The sequence below is a fragment of the Ceratotherium simum genome, chromosome 11 (assembly GCF_057802395.1).
Source record: "Ceratotherium simum simum isolate JZ-2026a chromosome 11, ASM5780239v1, whole genome shotgun sequence".
NCBI lineage: Eukaryota > Metazoa > Chordata > Mammalia > Perissodactyla > Rhinocerotidae > Ceratotherium > Ceratotherium simum.
The window spans coordinates 75072058-75094587 of record NC_141910.1 but is presented as its reverse complement, the minus strand read 5'-3'; the positions used below and the strand labels follow the sequence as shown (position 1 = coordinate 75094587).

At 48.5% G+C, this 22530-nt stretch overlaps 1 protein-coding gene across 1 annotated transcript in view; it reads left to right on the top strand.

Moving 5' to 3' along the window:
• TPO (thyroid peroxidase) overlaps positions 1–22530 on the top strand; it is a 52521-nt gene that overhangs the window by 9287 nt on the left and 20704 nt on the right. Inside the window, exons 3-7 of the mRNA XM_004436435.3 lie at positions 4044–4213; positions 6508–6640; positions 13536–13665; positions 16580–16786; positions 17929–18447. Coding sequence (XP_004436492.2) covers positions 4044–4213; positions 6508–6640; positions 13536–13665; positions 16580–16786; positions 17929–18447 — 1159 coding nt within the window. The remainder of the gene's footprint in view (positions 1–4043; positions 4214–6507; positions 6641–13535; positions 13666–16579; positions 16787–17928; positions 18448–22530) is intronic.

The following is a 22530-nucleotide window of genomic DNA, read 5'->3' as shown; positions in this document are numbered from 1 at the left end:
CCAACCTCAAGATGTGGGGCAGGACAGAAAGCGCCAGCAGGCTGATTGCTGCATGACGACCGGCTCTAAGACAAGGTGAGCAAGGGAGGGCTCAGCTGTGACAGCAGACTCAGCCTTTGTCTAGGGTGTCGGGTGTGGGCAGGAGTCTGGGCCCCTGTGTCAGGGGGGTGTGAACCACCCCAACCAGGGCAGAGAGGAGCCAGGCTCACCCCCCAGAACCCCTGTGAGAAACAAGCGCCTCCCAGAGGGGCTTCTGCCAAGGCCACTCTTAATGAGGGAAGCATCCTAAATGCCGCAAACGTTCACCTACTTGCCTTTAAAGCAAAATCTAATCTCTTAATGACTCTTTGACTCTCCCAAGATAAAGGTGCACACGGTTTATATATCCAGATCCGGCCCCGAGTACCTGGAGCAATTCCCTTCCTTCCTTCCTCTCCTCATTTCTGCAGGAAGTGGAAGCGCTTGCATCAAGCAGGCTCTGGGTCTGGGGAAATCAGAGAACAAGGAACCAAATGTCCTTATTAGGCTCGGTAGCGCAGTGCTGGAGCCGTGTTCCCATCTGCCGGGACTCACATCCCTCCAGCCATAAACCTGTTCCTTTAGCATTCAGCGGCAGTTCCCATATCCACAACTTGCTGGCGGTCCCAGAATGTGTCCCACCCGGAGCACCAGCACTCAGGTTGGTGACAGCATTTGAGTCCGTTTACTCTTGGCGTTAGAACATTCCTGGCGGTGCCCAGGTGGCCGATTGGAAAGCTAAGGGAGCATTTCTATTTAATGAAGACGACACCATTGGACTGTGTCCTCCGTTTCCGAGAGATCCAAAGGATGAACGGGAACATAAATTTGATGCATGGCTCTTCTCCTGGCTCTTCACAGTAGGAATGCTGGGACAGCTAGAGCTGAAGTTCTCCAAATTTGAGTTCGAAATCAGATATTTTCGCCGAAAATAAGAATGTGCATCTGTCGTTTCTTAATGTCTTACTCACGTTCTAAAGCTGAGGCCTTAAAACACCTGCAGCTGTGGCCTGGGGTGTAGATGGTGATCGTGTTGCTGACGTGCATGTGGAATGACCCACTGCTGACCCGCCCTGGGAAGCAGCAGAACAGAGCACACTCCAGCCCACTGAGCAGTCACAGAAGACACCTGGCCAAACTCACACGACCTGCGAGAGCTGGAGTCCTCACAAGGTGGCTATGGAGGGAAGGGGACCACCAGCGAGGGCGTCTCTCTGTGGGGGCTCCATGGGGCTGCCAGAGACGCCCCGGTGCAGAGAAGGACACGTACCCGAGGCACAAACCCTCAGTTGTCATCAGCCTGTCCTGGGACAAGAACAGCCAGCCTGGCATGTGGGGCCCCAGGACAAGGGGCCCTCCACCTAGAAACCAGGTGGAGGGGCAGGGAGAAGGGCGTTTTGAGATGCAGCCACCTTTAGCCCAGTGCCGGACAGATGTGTGTGTGTGTGTTCTCTGGGCTTCTCATGCCTGCCTCAGTCAGAGCTGAGCCACATTCATATATTGTCTTCCAAGTCACATTTTGTTTGAAGAAAGCCTGGAGAACAGTCTTGAAGAATATCTATCTGTCTGTCTGTCTATCTATCTATGTATCTATCTATCTATCTATCATCTATCTATCATCTCACTGGAGGTCAGGGTAATGCAGTGACTAGCAGAGTGGGCTATGGAATCAGACAGGTCAGGGTTTAAATCTTATTATTATCCCCTATCCAGTTCCAAGTGGAGAAGTCTGACAGTCCAGTGCAGTTGGCAGGACTACGTTCCTTCTGAAGTTTTAGGAAAAAATTTGTTTCCTTGCCTTTTCCAGGTTCCAGGGCCCACCTGGGTTCCTTGGCCCATGGCCCTTTCCTCCATCTTCAAGCCATAACTTTGCATCTCTCCGACCCTTCTTCCACAGTCACATCTCCCTCTTCTGTCTCCCTCTTCCACTTTTTTTGTGTCTGCGTGTGAGGAAGATCAGCCCTGAGCTAATATCCGATGCCAATCCTCCTCTTTTTGCTGAGGAAGACTGGCCCTGGGCCAACATCCATGCCCATCTTCCTCCACTTTATATGGGACGCCACCATAGCATGGCTTGACAAGCGGTGCGCTGGTGCACACCTGGGATCCGAACCTGCAAATCCCGGGCCATCGCAGCGAAGCGTACACTTAACCGATGTGCCACCAGGCTGGCCCCACTCTTCCACTTTTAAAGACATCTGTGGTTGCATTGGGCCCTTTTGGACAATCCGGGATAATATCCCCATCTGACAATCAACCAATTAGCAACCTTAATTCCCTTTGCTATGTAGCCAAACATATTCACAGGCTCTGGGAGTTAGGATGTGGACATCTTTGGGGGCCATTATTCTGTCTACCACAGAGTCTCGGAACCACACAAATGCCGACACTGGCACTGCTGTGTGAGTGATCACTTCATTTGTCTCTGAGCCAAGAGTCTCATGTCTTTGGCCCACATCCATGAACCTGTGGCAGGCTCACGTGTTAGCTTGTCAGTTGTGTAAAGTGTCAGTCCCCTCAAAGTTCATGACTTCACAGTATCCTTAAAAATGTGTTGGCACATATGTATGGTGACAGATGGAAACTAGACTATTGGTGGTGAACACGATGTAGTCTCTATACAGAAGCTGAAATACAATAATGTACACCTGACATTTACACAGGGTTATAAACCAATATGACCTCAATACAATTTAAAAAAATAGTTGGTGGTCTCAAATACAGCTATTTTATATGTTAAGTTGTATGCCATATGCATTTATGTGAACATTAGTGTATTTCTAATGCACATGTTGTGAGCGTGTGTAGTTTTTATATCTTAATATTGCCTCCATCACTCACTGGCTGTCAACCTGATGCAAGCTCCTTAATTTTCAATGAATTAATTTCCTCAACTGTAAAATGGGCAAAATTATAGCATCTATCTCTTAAGGTTTTTCTAAGTAATCACCTAAGATGTGAAGTAATATGGGCAAGCACTCAGCTCAGCGCCTGGCACATTACTGCCCCTCAGTAAGCACTGTATATCCTTGGTTATTATTAACAAATGAAAAATATAAATAATCCGTTCAGTCACAGCCAGCAGAACAGCTGAGAGCACAATGAGGTTGTTTTCCCCCCCGGTCCCAGCGTTGTGAACCACAAATCTAACCGTCAACAGGAGGGGGTTTCCTGCCAGCGCCTGGGTTCTACCTGGCCCCTGACCGTTCTCAGGTTCGCATTAGGGTTGAGTTCTCAGACGGGGCTCCTGGAGCCTCAGTGACGCCACTCTGCAGGTGCCACCCAGGTGATGCCAGCTTTGTTGCAGAGGCCACCTCAGTCCTGCTCCTCCAAGGGCCCCTGGGACCTGAAATGCCAGTGGGCAGGTGGGCCTTTAAAACCCCTGATTGGTCTCCTGTGGTTGGAGCTGCTGGAATCTGAAAGGCCCGGGTACCCACACAAGAGGACAGGGGATGCCAGCCGGTGAGGGTGACCCGAGTGGCAGCCTTCCCAGATTGCACTTTCTATCGGGGTGTTTTCAGTTCCTACTACAGACAGCTCTGTTGCTGTGTTCTGTTGTGAGGTAAGTTGATTCTCTGATTGGAGGAGAAAGAGCAGGGTTTTGAGCTGTGTCACAGCCTCTGCATGTATTAACTCTGAGACCTCAACAGGGCTACATGCTTTCAGAGCCCCTTCTCATCGTCTGGAACCCAAGCAAATTATGTCCCACTGGATTTTGATGAAAAGGTTTATGTTATCCAGTTGTTATGAGAATCAAATGAGTTCAGATATAGAAGGTTCTAAAGTGCCAATATTGGCCATTCTCCTCATGATTGAACACTAATAGATTATCTATATTCACATCCTGTCCCTTTACTGAATCCTGCCATCCTGTGGACAGGATCTGTGTAAGCTCCAGCCTTGAACTCCCCACAGTGCCTGGGATCTGGTAGGTACTCAATAGATGCCTGCTTAATTGATTAGCAATTAATTGCAAAATAACCATAAAAGAATAATTTATTTTATATCTCCTCTTTGTGCCGCAGAAACCTCAACAAAAGGGAGATCGTTTCTCCATCGCAACTTCTGTCTTTTTCCAAGCTCCCTGAGCCAACAAGCCAAGCTGTTTCCCGAGCGGCGGAGATAATGGAAGCCTCAGTGCAGGCGATGAAAAGGAGAGGTTACCTGAAACTTAAACGAGCACAGCCTCCAACAGGTCAGCTCACGTGGTGTCCCTCTCCACCTGGGAGCCACAGCCCCACTGGGTAGACCAGTTGACTGTTCAGGGCCGGCGGGCGTTGGGCAGGGGTGTTTCTTTCTTGTCACCACACATGGTGGGATTCCCTGCTCATCATAGGACAAATGCACAGTTCTTTAAAATGCGGATCAAACAGTCACAATATTTTGTTTTTCTTAGTCTGGGAAACAGCTGTTTCTCTGGTATTCAAATCAAACATGGAGAATCAGCTCCATCATCTAAGCATCTTGTTCTGTGGTTTGAAATAAGCTAGGAGTTTTTCCATGGGCTCCCTGCCGACCAAGTTAAAACTTGAGGGGCTCATTCATAGAGGTCCTTTGAGGAAATACATTCATGTGGAAGGCGGCATGTTACAGCAAGTGAAGGACGGCAATCCCAGCTTCTCACTGAGTGGCCATTGTGTTAGTGGACTTATTCAAGGCCTTTGAGAACTAGTTTGCTCATCTCTAAAATGGGGATGATAACACTGGCCACTCACTCAGATGGCCATCGACAGGCAAAAATAAAATCTAGGATCAAGTTGCATTAGATCTAAAGCACTCTATAGATATAAGATATTGAGATGATAACAATTGCAATTAAAAGGTATATTTGTAAGTCCTATGATGGGGACTAGAAACAGGATTTCTTTTTTAATGAACTTACTCAGACTTTCTCAGTGTGGTGCCATGAGCTACTTGGTCTCTGAGTTCTTCCTCCTAACCAGCTATAGATTAACTTAATGCTGATTTACTAAGCCTTTAGAATAAGACACTCAGCTTAACCAGAATTAACTAGAATTCTCTGATACTTAACAGTTAAGTTGAATTGATTTTTATAAAAACCAAAGATTCATTTGACATGGTTTTTGTTCCAAATCATACAGTTGAAAAAGTTTCTAAGGACTGCTGTCCCACTGTCCTGTCTTGGTACAAGCTAGCGCTCCAGTAGAGATGACCTCTGCTGTTAGGAGGTGTTGCAGGTCATCTGGTTCATGCTGTAGAGTCACAGCAGCCTCTGCTCAGGTCTGTGGGTGTGGGTATTTAGGGAGATTAGGCTGATGGGTTTGGTCCAGACCATGATGTAGAATTGACGAACCCCATAATTTAGGATGTTTTCTATTATTTCCTTTACCAACATAGCCAATCCAGAAAATTCAGAATGTGAGAAAAGTGAAAGGATTCCCAATCACCTCATCATCAAGCAATATCTACAGTTAAATGTCAGTGTCTTTCCTTCCAGGCTGTTTCCCAACACTGGTTTTGTTTATTGATGTAGCCAGGACTGCGTGGTTCTTTTTAATGGACTTTGTTATACTTTATAGTCTGCTTGAGCATTTCCTGATATGAAGTATCTGTACTCATCTGTTTAAGGAATGCACAGGTCTCCTTTAACTGAATGCAAATTGTAGTCTAAGGTTTATTTACCTTTTCGCATAGAGTCATCCCATCGAGATCGTTCAGTGAACAGGAATTATTAAGGGGCTAGTTTTGTTTCTCTCCAATTTGAAAATGGAATGCATTCCTTCCAGTGTTTTTCAAGTGAATATCTCAATTTCATTAGTATCTGGTTAATCAGTTTTATGGCATTATCTTTGAAGATTCATACAAGCCATCCCGGAGAAAGGACCAATGATTCCTTCTACTAACAGACAAGAAAGCAGAACTTGCTTTGATTTCTGGAGTAAATAGCAACAGAATTGGCTCACACACACAAAAGACTGTTTTCTGGGGCTCTAATCTAGAAAGATTTACAAGAGAACCAAAGTTCAATATGAAGGGAAAAAGAAGGGTTTTGTAGAGGGACATGTGAATACTGTTAGCAAACTTGACCGAGGTTTGGTTTTGGGGGGAGAATTAAATACTACAATATTCACTGTCTTCTGAAGCACTGGGCCCGTGGCTGGACACACTGCCTCAGCTGTGCAGTTGTGACAGACTGACACTTGGAGATGTGCCAAGTGGGACTGCTGGTGACTCGGAGAAATGGCTCATCTCTAGGGGCTCAGAGCTCTTAGAATTGCTTTTCTGAAAGATCACAGAGCAAAAATAAATTTAAAAAACTCACATTCTTGCAATAAGGGGACTCAAGGGGATTAAATGAGAGTGCAATGGATTTAAAGGAGAAGGAAGAGCTTCCTGCAAAGAATGACAGTTATGTAGGAATCCCAGAGTCAGACACTGGAGCACTTCTGAGACCACAATAGGAAGTGTATCTCAGTAGCTAGATTTGTTATTGCAAATAGAGTTTATTCTTTGATACTTTTTCCTCAGATATTTTATCAGAAGATCTCCTGAACACAATTGCGAATATGTCTGGATGCCTGCCTTACATGCTGCCCCCCAAATGTCCACACACTTGCCTGGCAAACAAATACAGGCTCATCACAGGAGCCTGCAACAACAGGTACTCTCCTCAGATTGTCTTAATCGTCCTGTGTAAGCTGGATTTGAACATGATTGGAGGGGACTCCGCAGACCATTTGTGAATCTCTTCCCACCTCTGAGCTCCCAAGTCCTCCGTCCTCGGATTACCTCACTCAATCTGCAAGTGTCTGCTGGACACTGTCCTGGTCTGGCACCGCCCAGCCCGTCATGCAGTGTGAGGAAATGACATGGCCCCAGGGACAGCCCGTTCCATGGGGTGGGATGGAGATAGTCAAAAAATAAGACATTTAAGAGGATGACAAGTAATGTGAAGAAAATGTAGCAGAGTAATGTGATAGAAAGGGATTGGGCTGGAGATTCAGTGTTCTGGGAAGGTCTCCCGAGCTGTGGGTTGGAACTGAGACCAGCATTATAAGGATGACAGTCGAGGAGAGGGAGCTCTTTCAGGCCAAAGATGGCATGACTGGGTTTCATAGAGTAAGGACAGGCCCAGTGGGAGAGGCTGTGACTCAAATTTGAATGACGACCAAACCAGGTGCTGAAAGGGACAGACATAGTGGAGGCACAGAGAAGACGTCCGGGGGAAGTTGAGTCAGTGCTCTGGCTGGGGTGGGGGGAGGGAGGCTCCGGAAAAAATGGCAGCCATCCATTCATTCATTTATTCATTTATGTATTTATTCAAAACATTTTGAGCACCATTAGGTGCCAGCACAGTCATACGTGCTGGAGATACGACGGTCTCTGTCGTCAAGGAGCTGATATTGGGGGACTGTGGGCCCCAGTTCACCTGAGAGAGTGCAGGTTCACACCTGTGGGTCCCGCATAAATATTAATAGTTGCCTCTTTTTTATTACAAAAAATTTCCTGATTCAAAGAGTAGATTACGTGATGACTCTACTCATGGACTAACAAAAAACTCAGAACAAATATCGAAATGAAACAAACAAAACAGTGATGACTGTGTGGTGCGGTCAGGCAGTGGAAGAATGCACGCAGGGTGTTACTGTAAGACAGTCAGAGCCATTTGGTTTAGTCTAGGGATCAGGAAAAGTTTTCTGGAGACGTTGACACGTGAGTGATCAAATCACAGGAAAAGCAGGGATCTCCCACGTGGCCAACACGCCTTTCTGTGCTGTGCCAGAGCTCCTCTCCATGCCGCTGAGCAATGTCCCCCGGACACCGAGCCCCACTCTGGCCCCCTTCCTGAGAGTTCCCCGGGCCTCCCCTCTCTGGGTGGGCCCCTGGCCGTAGCCTCGGGACAGTCTCACGCTATGTGGTACAGGCCGTCCCCTCTCATGTGGCCCTGTGCGAGTGCCACCCTACAAAGTATGTTGTCGCTGCCTCTCCTCTCATGGTCGAATCTTCTTCCTCCATCAGCCCCAAACCCCGCTCCCTCCAGACTCTTGCTAGGTTGCTTGGGTAGCTCTCCAATATCTCCTGGGCTCCCTGGTGCCCCCGCGGTGTGACCAGTACCTCTGCACAGCTTTGCTGGCCCTCTCCCTGCCTGAGATGCTCTTGTAGCATCAGCGACCAGGAGCTCTGTCTGCCCCCTCCTCAGGCTCCCTCAGGGGCTGGTCTGCATCCAGGTCCCTCCGGGGCAGTCTGTGTCCGGCTCCCCAGGTGGCTGGTTGTGGTTGTGTTGACATTTCTTCTTTTCCTGACTGGAATACAGGCTGCTGAGGGATGAGCTCCTCAGCATAACATCCTGTGTAGTAAGTTCTCAGCCGATATTCTCAGTACATTGCTCTGTGGCTGTCTTCACGGTGCACATCCATAGAGCACATACTAACACATGATTTCTTTCACGGGCCCTAAAAGTCCCAGTAAGTTTCAGAAGTTTTGTTGCAATCTCCAGTCAGCATGTTTAACATCATCTTTTTTATTCATATATGGGGATTAAGGAATTAGGGCAGATATTTCTTTCTGATACACCTTTTTTCAACTGAGAAAGTTTATGTTCCTTCTGAATAGTTCTGGTTATTAAGCTTAGTTTCTACGTCATTGCCAGGTTATACTATGTACCTTTTATTTCAGTTTAAAGGGAACGTTTGTCGTCAGCAGGAAGCTAGAGTTTGTTTGTTCGAGATTCATCAGTGGTAAGAAGGCTTTTCAAGGTTTTGAAGAATTAAATCTTGGATTTATTGATCATTACCACCATTTTATGTTTCCTAAAATTTCACCAATGTTTCTTATTTCTTTTGGGTTTACTTCACTATTATGGTCTTTCTTCTAGAATCTAACTTGGATGCATAGTGGGGTTTTTTATTTTCTTTTTCTTTCTTAGTAAGTTGTTTGTTATCCTGTTACTGCTGCTCTGGAACCAACAGCAATGTTATGTTCCCAAATACCTGTGGGTGTTGGCTGTGATTACATCTTTAAGTCAAATGTTATTTGGAATTTAACTTTTAAAACTCTAAATTTCTAAATGATGTATTGTAAAAATTTGTTCATTTCTACTAGTTTTATTGCATATGGTGTGATAGATGTGTTACATATGTGTGATGAGGTTTCTGAAGTTTGTTTTCCCTTTATTGAGATTTTCCTAATTGCCTAGGATATATCACATACAACTATTCATTGAATAGTGGAAAAGAGGATTTTTGTGTGTGTGTGTAAAGAAGATTGGCCCTGACCTAACATCTGTGCCAATCTCCCTCTATTTTGTATACGAGACGCCTGCCACACTAGCCTGGCTTGATGAGGAGTGTGTAGGTCCCTGCCGGGGATCCAGGCCCAGGAACCACAGACTGGCTGGTTGGAATGGCTCCCAGTCAAGTGGCTCCAGCTGGAGACCTGACAGATAATGCGTGGAGCTTTCTTGCACTTCAAGGCTGCCTGACAGGGCATTAGGCATCTTTGGGAAACCAAACTAATTCCTCAGGCCACTCACGGACTATCTGCTGCCGCAGGGCGGACGCTTCTCTCAGGGACTAGCTGCTGCTGCAGGGCTGACGCTCCTCGAGGGCCACACGTCCATACAAAGCAGCACCGTCCTCATTCACATCCCCTCACTGCGGAGAAAGCGTGAAAAAGAGGCAGTTACGGCAGAAGTCGGAAGCTAGCTTTAACCATTGTATCCTGGCACATAATTAATTTTCTCTAGGACATAAACTGTGTGGTACTGTGCTTCTCTTCGGGAGAGGGCGTGAACTCCTGGCTCTGAGTGTTCCCACGACAGTAACTGGAAGGCCACGTGGACTGGAGTCTCCTGCATCAGTCTGGAGCTGGACCTCCGAGCTCTCTTCAAGCTGGAGCGCAGAATTGCCTTTCTCTTTAGAATTCAGAGCATCACCAAGTCTGTAGTGACTGGTCCCTAGGAGAGAGGAGTTAGTGTCACAAATAAATCACAGAAACTCGGGGCCACTGTGGAAGCACAGACATCTGTCTCCCTTATAAAACTCTCCTCCAGAAATGTTCCTATTCGTTTATTTTTGTCAGCTTTACGGCCACCTTTCCAATGCTGCCATTAATCCAAATCTAATGAAGGAATAATGGGGTGCTAAAAGTTGATCCCACTGGGGGCAGAGATTCTTTTAACACAAGTGAGCAACATCCGAGAGCGATGCCTCAGAGCCTTGAGGAGGGCCATGTATGGTGGCCACGAGTACCCCAGATGGCACCAGACGCAGCGTGGACATTTACTGCACTCTCTCCTGGGTCCTGCTGAACAGGCTGAGGCTCTGATTATGAGGGTTAAGTGCACGGAGTTGCTGGATGTGCACAGAAACATGTGAGTGCTCCTGGGCTAGCGTGACATCCTAGTGAGCTGCTAAAACATAAAAGTCAATCAGCAAAAAAAAAAAAAAATCATTGCCTACGCAGTGAAATTAGCATTCCATTATTTTTAATTGAATGAAATGGCACCTCCCCTCCGAGCAGCACTTATGGAATTTCAGTAAAGACAAACCAACTGTAACGCATCTGAACACTTTATGAAAGCGCTCTCCAATCTCCCCACGCTGACTTACTGCGGCTAATTAAATGCATTACTGTCCCACGTAGTTTTGCAAATTGAGCCACTTTGATGTACCGGAGATCAGCAGGATATTAATAATAGAATTATTCCCCACTGTACTGTCCCTACAGACATACAGACATCACTGCCTACTGCCACTAATCATCCTTGAACGGTTCCCGGGTAACGTAGCAGTGATGCAAGTGACAGCAGCAAAAAGTCCCTTTTCTGTGGTGTCAGAAACCCTCTGGTGTCATTAGGAGACTTGCAGATGGAAAGAAGCTCACCCCATTCCTTCTATCGCCAGGACCAGGACTGAGCCTTTAAATGCATGGACTCCGTGGCCCAGATTAGACAGCTCCCAGGAGCACATGGCTCCTCTCGTCCTTCTGCAGAGCACCTAAGTCAGTCACGTTTCTATAAGAATGATCAATACACGTTACGTCCACGATGGGGATAATAATTTAGTGTCAAAACAAACCAACTAATTTTTAAATATCTATATTTCCAAACACTCCAAAAGTTTTTAAAATTGCTTAGCTTGTCACGATTCCTGCAGACTTCACTCCCGGCTTGTTCTAAGTCTGCACATCAGATACATGAAGGAATTTTTAAAAGTCTGCGTCCCCATCTTTTCCAACTCAAATGATTTTGCCATGGGACTTCGAGAACCCCACACCTGGTGTGCACCGCACATGCTAGACTCGCAGCCTCAGTCCTTTCTGTCGCGATGACTATGCAGCCACCACACAGACGCCCAGGTGGCGGTTATTCCCACGTGGATTTGTTGACAAATGCCAACGGAATGTGGAACCATAACAACTTTGTACCCAGAATAGTCCATTCAAAAAAAACAAAACAAATTTTTCTCTAACAGAAAATTCCCTTTTTTTTTTTGCTCTTTGAACTGATATTCCCATTCTGATTTGTCTATCTGTTCAAATGTAGGATATTTTATGATAGAAGGTCTTTTATTTTCTCCTTTTACATATTCCTTTACTTTTACATATGCTCTATAGACGATTTATTCTTATATCATATAAATGTTATGTATTCATTTATTTTATGTTTATATGTTTTATCAAATATTTATATAGTTGCATATTAATTTATATTATTTACATATTTATTTATATATTTTACATATTTATATTATATTTTATAAATTGAAATTTCATATTTAGAAAAATTCCAGAGAGCATAAGAGTCCAAGTGTTAACTGTTTTCTTCAAGATTGAGAGTTTTTTACAATTCTTATTAGGACACAACGAACCAAATCAGCATAAATATATTACAAATGTTGATAATTAATTATTAAACATAGAAGTGCATTTTTATTGGAATTAACGTATTCATGAGATGGATAGACATGTCAGCTAGCTCATGGATCTGTTGGGTGGATGCTACCTGTGGGCCGAGTGACCAAGCTTCCTGGTTGCCTGAGACAGTCTCCGTGGACACCTGTTACCCCAACAACGTGGTTCATTATCAGTAGCGCTCCCTTTCCCTCTGGATTATGAATTACATGGTCGACAGCAACCCCATGCCTGCTGTCCGCTCTGCAGGTGTGCAGCGTCAGAAACCCTGCAGTGTGGACAGGGAGTCAGGAACAGAAGTTTTGTTATAGTGATGGAACCTGGCTCTCAAGATCACTTCTGAGGTGTATAAGAAAATGAACACATAATGAGCTATCATTGAAATTACTTCCATTGATCCAGCAGCAAACAACTCAATCAGGTTGCCCTTCAATTTTTTTTAACAAAAATTGGAAAGCACCTGATTGGCACAAGGATTAGTTAGCAATCATTAAGTCTTTCATTTTCTCAATTTCTGGAAAATTTTCCAGGACATATCAAATGACTTTTTATTATACCTGTGCATTTTACTTAGAGGCACCTTCCTTAACACAATATGCTCAAAAGTAGTTTGTAAAATCAAAATATTATTGAACACAGCTTTGCCTCGTCATGCACTTTATATGTTTATCAAAATATATTTCAACCAATAGAATAAAACTGCAGACGAGTCTATTTATGGAAAACATTCCCATTTACCCTGATTTGCTGAGTCCATTCTCATTGTCAAATCCATCAACCAAATATGACTTACCTTCTCTTAGAAAAAGCCTGACATTATTATTATTATTATTATTTTTGGTGAGGAAGATCAGCTCTGAGCTAACATCTGCACCAGTCTTCTTCTGTTTTGTGTGTGGGACGCTGCCACAGCATGGCTTGATGAAGGATGTGTGTAGGTCCACGCCCAGGGTCCGAACCCATGAACTCCAGGCCGCCGAAGCAAAGCACACAGACTTAAACACTATGCCACCTGGCCAGCCCCCCTGACTAATTTTTAATTCAAATAAATGTGTTAATACATGCTCCCTTGACAACCATCTCACTTCTGAATTTAGAACATTTCAGAAAGTTCCAAAGAGCTCTGTTTCTAGCAGAAAGTTGGTCCTAAAGATAAATACATATGACAGGAAAAGGCACAACTCCCCCTATGGCTGTATGGCACCCTGATAAAGGATGTTAACACAGCACTATTTCAAATTTTCTCTTTGCTGGGGGCCCCAGAAGTTTCTGTCCTCCAGGGAGGTGTCCCACGGGGCATCCCACAGGTTGAGAGACTAGTCATTGGAAAGGGAAGGTGGGCACAGAGCATCGGCGGGCAGGACGCCTCAAATTCAGGTGCATTTCCAGGCCTAGGAAAGAGTGCTCTGAAATGTGGGGCTTTGGAAGTTAATTTCCTTGAGACTCTCCCTGTTCATATACCCCCAGGAAACCTCTCAGTGCCACTGGGTCGTGCACCCCACCTAGAGACCCCTCTTTCAGCCAAGGGTCTCTGGGAAGCCAGCTCCCTTTATGTTCCTTGAGAATGGTTTATTATATTTGGAATGCTGCTTCCTTCCTTCTTCCTCCCCATCTCACATGCGCCCCCACTTCTGTTTCCCCAGAGACCATCCCAGGTGGGGAGCCTCCAACACAGCCCTGGCAAGGTGGCTGCCTCCCACCTACGAAGACGGCATCAGTGAGCCCAGAGGCTGGAACCCCCACTTCCTGTACAACGGGTTTCCACTGCCCCCGGTCAGTACCTCAGAACGCCGCTTAGACGGAGTTGGAATTAGGTTCCCATAATGCTAACAAACCTCCCATGCCCTTGGAGGAGACCCACCTTTCACTGAGCTCTTGGGCACTCTGGTGGGCTCTGTGCCAGGTGCTTATGTAATGCTTTTGACCCTCACTCTCCTGTGAGCTGGGGAATCACCATCTCACCTCACAGCTTAGGAACTGAGGCTCTGCATGATTCAAGTCGCTGAGCCAGCGACAGGGACGATGCAGATTGAAATTTATTTTCCTCTGACTCTCTCTGCTCTTCACAATCACTCCAGGGTTTTCAAATACATTCCTTTACTTGGAGGTAGAAGACTAGGCATGCTCAAAGACACCTGTTAATTCACTCATTCATGCAAACTGATGATTGCCACTTTACTCCCAGAGGTGGTTTATTTGCTAAGCAAACTTATGCCCAATCTACTGATCAATTTGGTAAAAAAAAAAAGGGATATTTTGCCCCCAATTTGACTACTTTCTTCACTGAATAAACCGGTCTGTTTCCTCTTGTACCACGTTCGACAACAGAACTCTTTAGGATTATGACGGTGATGCTCTGTTCAGCCCAAAGGATCTCAGTATGGGAAGTCAGGATCTGACGCAGATCAGCTGCGGACCAATAATACCCCACCCCTAAGTTCTCCCATGGAAACAAACAACTTTGCCAGGGCAATTTTTCCAGATGGCCGTGTCGTAAGAGGACCACGTGTTCCTCAAAGCTGGGAGCACCAGTGGCAGAGCTGGATGCTGTGGGGCATGAGCAAGGCTCAGTGTTCCCAGCTGCAGAGCACCACCTATATTTGGTTCTCTCTTCACCCTAACTTGCTGCAGGTCACTTAACCTCTCAGCCTCAATTCAACTATCTCTAAAATGGGCTGATAATATCTTACCCATCCTGTGCTAGATGCTGGACCACTTCAACCCCTGAAGTGTTTTGAACTCTAAGTATTATGAGACTATGATTCTTTAAACCTATATTTGCTCAGTTATATAATTTTTTAGAAAAATCAGAGCCCGAGTATCTTTAAATGTAGACTATATTAGTTTCTTACTCCTGCTGTAACAAATTACCATGATTTTAGTGGCTTAAAACTACACAAATTTATTATCTTCCAGTTCTGTAGATCAGGAGTCTGACGTGGGTCTCACTGGGCTGAAGTCGAGGTATCAGCAGGGCCGGTTCTGCCTGGAGGCTCCTGGGGAGAGTCCCTTTCCTTGCCATTTCCAGCTTCTAGAGGCACCCGCATTCCTGGGCTCATGACCTCCTCCTCCAAAGCCAGCAGCATTGCATCTCTCTGTGCCTCCCATCCAAAACCACATCTCCTGTGACTACAGTCAAGAAAGTTCTCAAATTGTAAGGACCCCTGTGATTAGATTGGGTCCACTTGGAGATCCAGGATAATCTCCCCATCTCGAGGTCCTTAAAGGAACCACATCTACAAAGTCCCCTTTGCCATGTAAAGTAATATGTTCTCAGTTTCCAGGGATTAGGGTATGGACATCTTTGGAGGGCCATTATCCTGCCTACTGCGGTCCACCCTCCAGCCCCAAAAGATTCATATCCATTCTGCATGCAAAATGCGTTTACTGCATCCCAAGGTCCCCAAAAGTCTCAGCCGATTACAGCATCAACTCAAAGTCCAAAATCTGATCTAAATCTTACCATTTTAAGAATCCCAAATCTCATCATCTAAATAATCTACATAAAGTATGGGTGAGGCTCTTGATAAGACTCCTCCTCGGGCAAAATTCCTCTCATTTGGACCTGTGAAACTAGAAAACAGTTGTTTGCTCCCAAAATACAATGATAGGACAGGCATAATGTAATAGCTGCAGACATCCTGGTTCAGAGAGGAGGAAATGGAAAGAAAAAAGAAATCACTGATCCCAAGCTACTTTGAAATCAAGCCAAGCAAACTCCATTAGGTTTCAGGACCTGGGAACAACCTTCTGTGACTCCAAGCTCCGCCCTCTGAGTCATGGACTACATCGCACTAATGGCTAGTGGTTTAATCAATGACTCAGAATTTAATCCCCACGACAGATCAACATTTTTATACCCCATTTGCAGATGAGGAAACTAAGGCTCAGAGCAGTTAACTGACAGGCCCCAAATCACCACAAACCAATGCATCACACCAACAGATCCTGGGTGTCTGTCTTCCCACCATAACCCCAGTGACTCAACCTTCGCTGAGCGCCAGCCTTCCTGTGAACTAGCACCTGTTAACTTAAAAAGCAAAATTGCCTGTTATTTTAATCTCCAGAAGAGTTTTTTGGGAATAGCAAAAAGAGTTGCAATCTGGGATATGCATGCTGTGGTGAACCATAGGCAAACCCAGAGAACACAGGAGGGGGCTGCTTTTACAGAGAAAAAGGGGGCGAGGGCACGGCTGTTCAAAAGGAAAGTCCACTGGGGGAGAGAAACAGATTAGGGTGGCAACTGGCTTCTCATTGGCTGAGCTGCGGTGTTTCTGATTGGCTGAGCTGTGGTGTTTCTCATTGGCTGAGCTGTGGTGTTTCTCATTGGCTGAGCTGTGGTGTTTCTCATTGGCTGAGCTGCGGTGTTTCTCATTGGCTGGGCTGTTGCTGGGTGGGCAGAGAAATCTTCCCTCAGTAGTAAAGTAGTTGTATTTCTGGTGGGAGATGCAGGCTCCTCTCTTCCTGTTTGGTGACACTGAGGATGTGATGGGGCCTGAGTGCTCCCCAGCAGGCCTCCTGATCCAGTTCAGTTAAGGTTTCTTGTGTTAATTTCCACACACCACCCCCTGACCCGCAGGCTCCCTGTCCTGTGCACAGCACCCCAGGATGCCACGCAGGCTCTCCAAGCTCACCTTTCTCTGCAGTGTGGACTTCCCACACCGTGACACGCTGGTCTCTCTCACAGGTCCGGGAGGTGACAAGACAAGTTATTCAAGTTTCCAACGAGGCTGTGACAGAGGATGACCAGTACTCTGACCTCCTGGTGGTGTGGGGGCAGTACATCGACCACGACATTGTGCTCACGCCCCAGAGCACCAGCAGAGCTGCATTCGGAGGAGGAGCCGATTGCCAGCTGACCTGCCAGAACCAAAGCCCGTGTTTTCCCATCCAGGTAGGAGCTTCAAGCTTTTACTTTTATGATGAAACTAATAGATGCCGTTTAAAAAAATCAAACAGAAAAGTATAAACGGAAACATCAAAGTCCCCCTGCGTGGTGTTATGGGGGGGCAGGTAACAACTTATGAATTTCCTAGGCACCCCGCCAGAAGTTACCTGTGCACATCTGTGCATGTGATACGTGTGGTGCGCTTTGCTTACATCTACTGTGTCCTGCATTGCTCTGAACCTGAGTCACTGCCAACAGTTCTTACACTTCTCTTCATATCATGCAATGGACAGAAACTGGATTGTTTTACGCGTCTTAACACCCCACTGTGTGTATGCAGTATAACTGGACCGATTCACTCATCAATGAGCTTCTAGGTTGTTTTCAGCTTTGTTCTTATTCTATGCTGCCATGAATAATGGAGCAAAGAACACATTCGGACCTAAATCTCGGTGCACGTGTGCGTAGCTAACAGGTCGCTGGGGATAAAGCTGCCAGATCTGGAACAGGTGCAGTGAAATTTTGATAGATATTGCAAAATTGTTCTCCATTAATATGGTTCTGATTTTCCCTCTTACCAGCAGGCAAAGAGACAGTCCAGGCAGGACTTTTAATCACTTCTCTTTAGAAAACATCTTTGAAGCTGGCAAAGGATGTTTTCTACCTAAGAGCAGACTGTTCGGGGCTCCGTCCTCACTAGCGTTCATCCTCACTAGCGTTCATCACCCCTCACTGAGCAGGTTTCCCGGCCCCGCTGTGCTGTGACTAGGAAGGCAGCCCCCGGGGAAGAGCTTTCCGGTGGGTGAGCCAGACAGGAGAACCGGCGGTTACAGTACTTTGAGTATCTGCAGAGGAGGCCCCACCAGGCAAGGCACCTAAACAAAATATAGCAAAAGGAAGAAATTGGGGAAAGGGAGAAATGAGCACCATCACAGCTGCGTCACTGACAGCAAAGGGAACCCCACCCTCCTCTCATCCCCCTGACCCTGGGAGGAGGGAGAGGGCTGGCTTGAACTGGCGGCAGAATGTGGGACTGGACACCAGCAGAGACACGCGGTGTTGGAGGGTCGTGGCCAGCCTAGAGCTTCTAGTGTCTTTATGAAGGTGCCCAAGAACCTGAGATGACCTGCTCTCCCCTCTCCCGGCAGCTCCCCGCCGACGCCTCGCTGACCTCTGGCCCCGCCTGTCTGCCCTTCTACCGCTCGTCCGCCGCCTGCGGCACCGGGACCCAAGGCGCCTTCTTTGGCAACCTGTCCACGGCCAACCCGCGACAGCAGATGAACGGGTTTACCTCTTTCCTCGACGCGTCCACCGTGTACGGCAGCTCCCCGGCCTCGGAGAAGCAGCTGCGGAACTGGACGAGCGCCGAGGGGCTGCTGCGGGTCAACACGCGCCACCAGGACGCGGGCCGTGCGTACCTGCCCTTCGTGTCTCCGCCCGCACCCTGGGCCTGCGCGCCCGAGCCCGGCGCCGACCCCGCGGCCCGTGCGCCCTGTTTCCTGGCGGGGGATGGACGCGCCAGCGAGGTCCCCTCCTTGGCAGCCGTGCACACGCTGTGGCTGCGAGAGCACAACCGCCTGGCCGCGGCGCTCAAGGCCCTCAACGCGCACTGGAGCGCCGACACGGCCTACCAGGAGGCGCGCAAGGTCGTGGGCGCCCTGCACCAGGTGCGCGCAAGGTTATCCCGGACGCCCTGCGCGGGTGCTCAGAGCCCTCGTGGGCGCCCTGCACCAGGTGCGCGCAAGGTTATCCTGCGCGCCCTGCGCGGGTGCTCAGAGCTGTCGCGGGTGCCCTGCCTGGGTGCTCGGAGCCCTGGTGGGCGCCCTGCACCGACGTTAACTTAGCCCGCTGCTGGACGACTGGGTCCCTGGCTCCTTTGTGGGAGCTGCTCATCCGCTCCAGGGCTGGCAGTGAGGATGCGGCCAGGAGAGCAGCAGCAACCACCGCTACTCACCGAGCACAGGTTCAGTTCGTCCAGGGCTGCCGGTGCCCAGACCATTCCAAGGGCTTTACCGATTTTAGCTGTTTGTTTAATCATCATAGCAACCCTTTGAGATGAGTGTCCACCGATGATTTTGATATTTTTATATTTTGGAAACAATGGGGAAAATGAAAAGGAAAATAATCTGTGTGAGATTTGGGAATTAGCAAGTTACACTAAGAGTCTATTATGATGATTTTTAACACTGAGTCAGAGGACCCTGGATGGGGTTCCAAGGTGGCCTTTTGTTAATTGGGTGGTGTTGGAGAAAACACCTGTGGAATTCAGTTACTGCTGTGACTGGTCTCACAGCATTGTCGTGAGGAAGGAGGGCACTGTTTTACGTTGCTGGTCCCCGCTTGTGTGTGTGTCCAGGCCCTGCGGTGGGCACCTGGGGACCCCTTCGTCCTCTCAAGGACCCTGTTAGTCCCGTGTTACAAAGGAGGAAGTGGGGTCTTGTCCACGTCCTCGCAGTGACCTCCTGACGGAATGGGCCGCTCCTGGGCACAGCCTGCTTCCTCCCCGCTCTGCTTCTCTGTGGCCCGGGCACCCAAGGTCAGACCAGCGGCCCCAGAGCCCTGCTGTGCCAGCGTCACCCCTTAGATGCTGGGTGGCAAGGGGCACGGACGTGCTCCAGGACAGGCTGGTCCCCAGGCTGATGCTTGTGATCCTTCACCAGCCACAGCAGGATTTCGTATTTGAACACCTGTGTGCATTAGGTGAGCATCAGCCAAGGCTGAGCAGGCATGTGTGTGGTGTGTAGTGTGTGTGTGATGTGTGTGTGCATGCGGGGGGGGGTGTGTGGGGTATGTGGGCTGTGTGTGTGAGTGTGGAATGTGTGTGGTGTGTGTGTGGAGTGTTTGTGTGGTGTATGTGGTGTGTGGTGTGTGTGTGGAGTGTTTGTGTGGTGTATGTGGTGTGTGGTGTGTGTGTGGAGTGTTTGTGTGGAGTATGTGGTGTCACTGTCTGGTCTATGTTGGGGGGGTGTGGGGGATGAGTGTGAGTGTGGAGTGTGTGTGCTGTGTGTGTGCTGTGTGGCGCATAACAGGTGTCTGTGTGGTATATGTTGGGTGTGTGTGGGGGTGTGTGGTGTGTGTATGGAGTGTGTGTGGAGTGTTTGCTGTGTGTGTGGTGTGTGTGAGTGTGTCTGTGGTGTGTATGTGGTGTGTCTGTGGTGTGTGTGGTGTATGTTGGGTGTGTGTGGTGTATCAGGTGTGTGTGGGGAGGGTGTGTGTGAGTGTGGAGTGTGTGTGGTGTATGTCAGGTGTGTGTGTGGTGTATGTCAGGTGTGTGTGCTGTATGTCGGGTGTGTATGGGGGGTGTGAGTGTGAGAATGGAGTGTGGCTCAGGTGTTGAAATGTGAAGGGAACCAGGTGCACAAACAGTCTGACTGAGGCTGTCACCCCGACGCCGAGTCTGAGCTGGCTCGCTGGCTCGAGGCCCGGCCAGGCGGGTGTGGATGGCCAGTGTCAGTCACTGCAGAGGCGGGGAAGCCCACGAGGGGTGTGTGAGGGGCGCTCGGCAGATGTGGAGGACGTGACACTGACGGCAGTGTCATGGGCCCGGGAAGCTCGTCGAGGCTTTAGGTCAAAGTCAGGCGGCTGGTCGTCCGCCAGCCGTCCTCCCTGAGCAGAGCGGGATCCAGCTCCATCCTGAGACAGCAGCGTGAAGACACAGGTTCCATGTTCTCGGTGTCGTCCCTCCTGCACGCCGTCTCTCTGAGGTCAACCCCAGGTGACCACTCTCCCTCTCCTGGTCGCCACCACGGGACGCATTGTGTTCTGGCCGTTTTGTCGTGACACGTCTGTGCCCTTCCCGGATGTGGGCTCCAGGGAGATGCAGGTTTCCGTGGGTCTGACTCCTTCCCAGCACCTAGGAGGGGTCGGCACAAAGCAGGCACTGCGGGAAACACGTTGACTCTATGAATGAAGCCGAGATCCCAAGAACAATCCCGGCGCCCTGCCCGGCTGTCTCCCCAGAGCCGGGATCTGGTTCAAACGCTGTTTGCAGGAGGAAGAACTTGGGGCAGCTCGGGGCCTGAGGTGAGCGGCTGGCTTCCCGATGCGCCCGCTGTTCACAGAGGGAAGGGCCACGACTGTCAGGGGCCCCGTCCCTCTTCTCAGGACAGTTCTGGTATTATTCAGGGTGTGCTTTACGCACCGCGTGGCCCTGGACTTGTAAGTTAGAGAGAGTTGAATTCTGGAATTCTGAGAGCCCCAGCTGCCTGGAAACACTGTCGTTTGTCTGCCTGTTCCTCTCAGGAAGTAAAGAACAACGATCAATAGAAAGGTGCATTTCAGCATCGCGTTTCCACCTCTGCGGTCCATTTGCTCTGTTTTCTGCTTTTTTATTTTTTTTGGTGAGGAAGATTTTCCCTGAGCTAACATCTGTGCCAGTCTTCCTCTGTTTTGTATGTGGGACGCCGCCACAGTGTGGCTGACGAGTGGTGTAGGTCCCTCCCCTGGATCCAAACCTGCGAACCTGGGCCGACAAAGCAGAGAGTGCAGAACTTGAACCACTAGGCCCCAGTTTTCTGCTTTTTTAAAGTGTTGATATTCTTTTCTTCTTAGTTTTACATTTCACTTTCAATTTTCTTTTTGTATTTTTTCAGTCAGTAGCTTCTCTGTAGTGTTTTTTGAGAACACCTTTGAAACCTTAAAATGATGAGAAGCTGTATTTAATGTTTAGATAAAACCACAGCTGAGACTTCGAGCTGTATTTGAAAGAGCAACAGTGGCTGGGAAGACTGTCACTCTTTCCCCGGTTTTATGACCCACAGTTTGGTGACCTAGGATCTGAATCTCTCTCCTCCTGAAAAGCATTAGGTAATTAGTAAAAATATCAGCACAAATTTTAAAAAGAGAGATAGCGTCTGCCCATCCCCAGCGCCTCTTCCTGAGAGCCAGCCAGGGCTGGGCTGACCCAGGGCTGGGGCTCTCTGCTCCTGGTCAGCTCAACCAGCCCGAAGCAGGAGGCCCAACTTCAGGGCAAGGAGCACCTTCTCCCTCTCCTGCATCTGTCCGGCCCCACGCCCACTCTAAATTTCTCAAGGTCCAACCCCACCCCTACTGTCCATGAAGAGCTCTGCTCAGGACTTGTTTGTGGACAGCTGACTGAAGTGTCCCCTCGGCGCCCTGGACTGATGCCCTTCTGCTTGGATGCCAGCCCGGGGTCTCCTCTGTGCGAGCTCGTAGAGGCCAGCATCATCTTAGGAGGTTTGCACAGAGGAAGTGCTCAGGAAGATTTGCCCTTGGTGGCCTCGGGTCCTGCAGGTCCCCAATTCCATAAGCCCTGCATCCTGCCACCAAGGTCAGGCTCTCACACTTACAACCACCCCTGAGTTAATCTCGGGTGTTACACACAGAACTCAGAATCTGGTACTCACTCGACAGGACCTGTGTCCTAAAGACCGGCAGGAGGTGGGAAGGAGAGACTGCCAGTGCAGGTGTGGGGCAGAGACAGGATGGGAGATGAGGAGTGGTGGCCTGCAGGGGACAGAAGCTTTTGGTTTGGTTGTGAATATTCCTGGGTATTGGAGAGCAGAGGCGTTTCCACAGGACAGCCTTCCTTCCCAGATCCACAGGGACGAGCAAAGACTTCCATTAGGTCATTTAGGCCAGGCCAGACCCAGAGGAGCAGACTCCCTACGCACGCCCGTCTGCAGGAGGCAGCCGTCCTCAAGGAAGAGGGGCTCGCAGCTGAAACTCGGCAACAGGTCTCAGCTGCACCTGCCCAGCCTTGTTTCGGGTCGGTCACTCTTCCCGGAGGG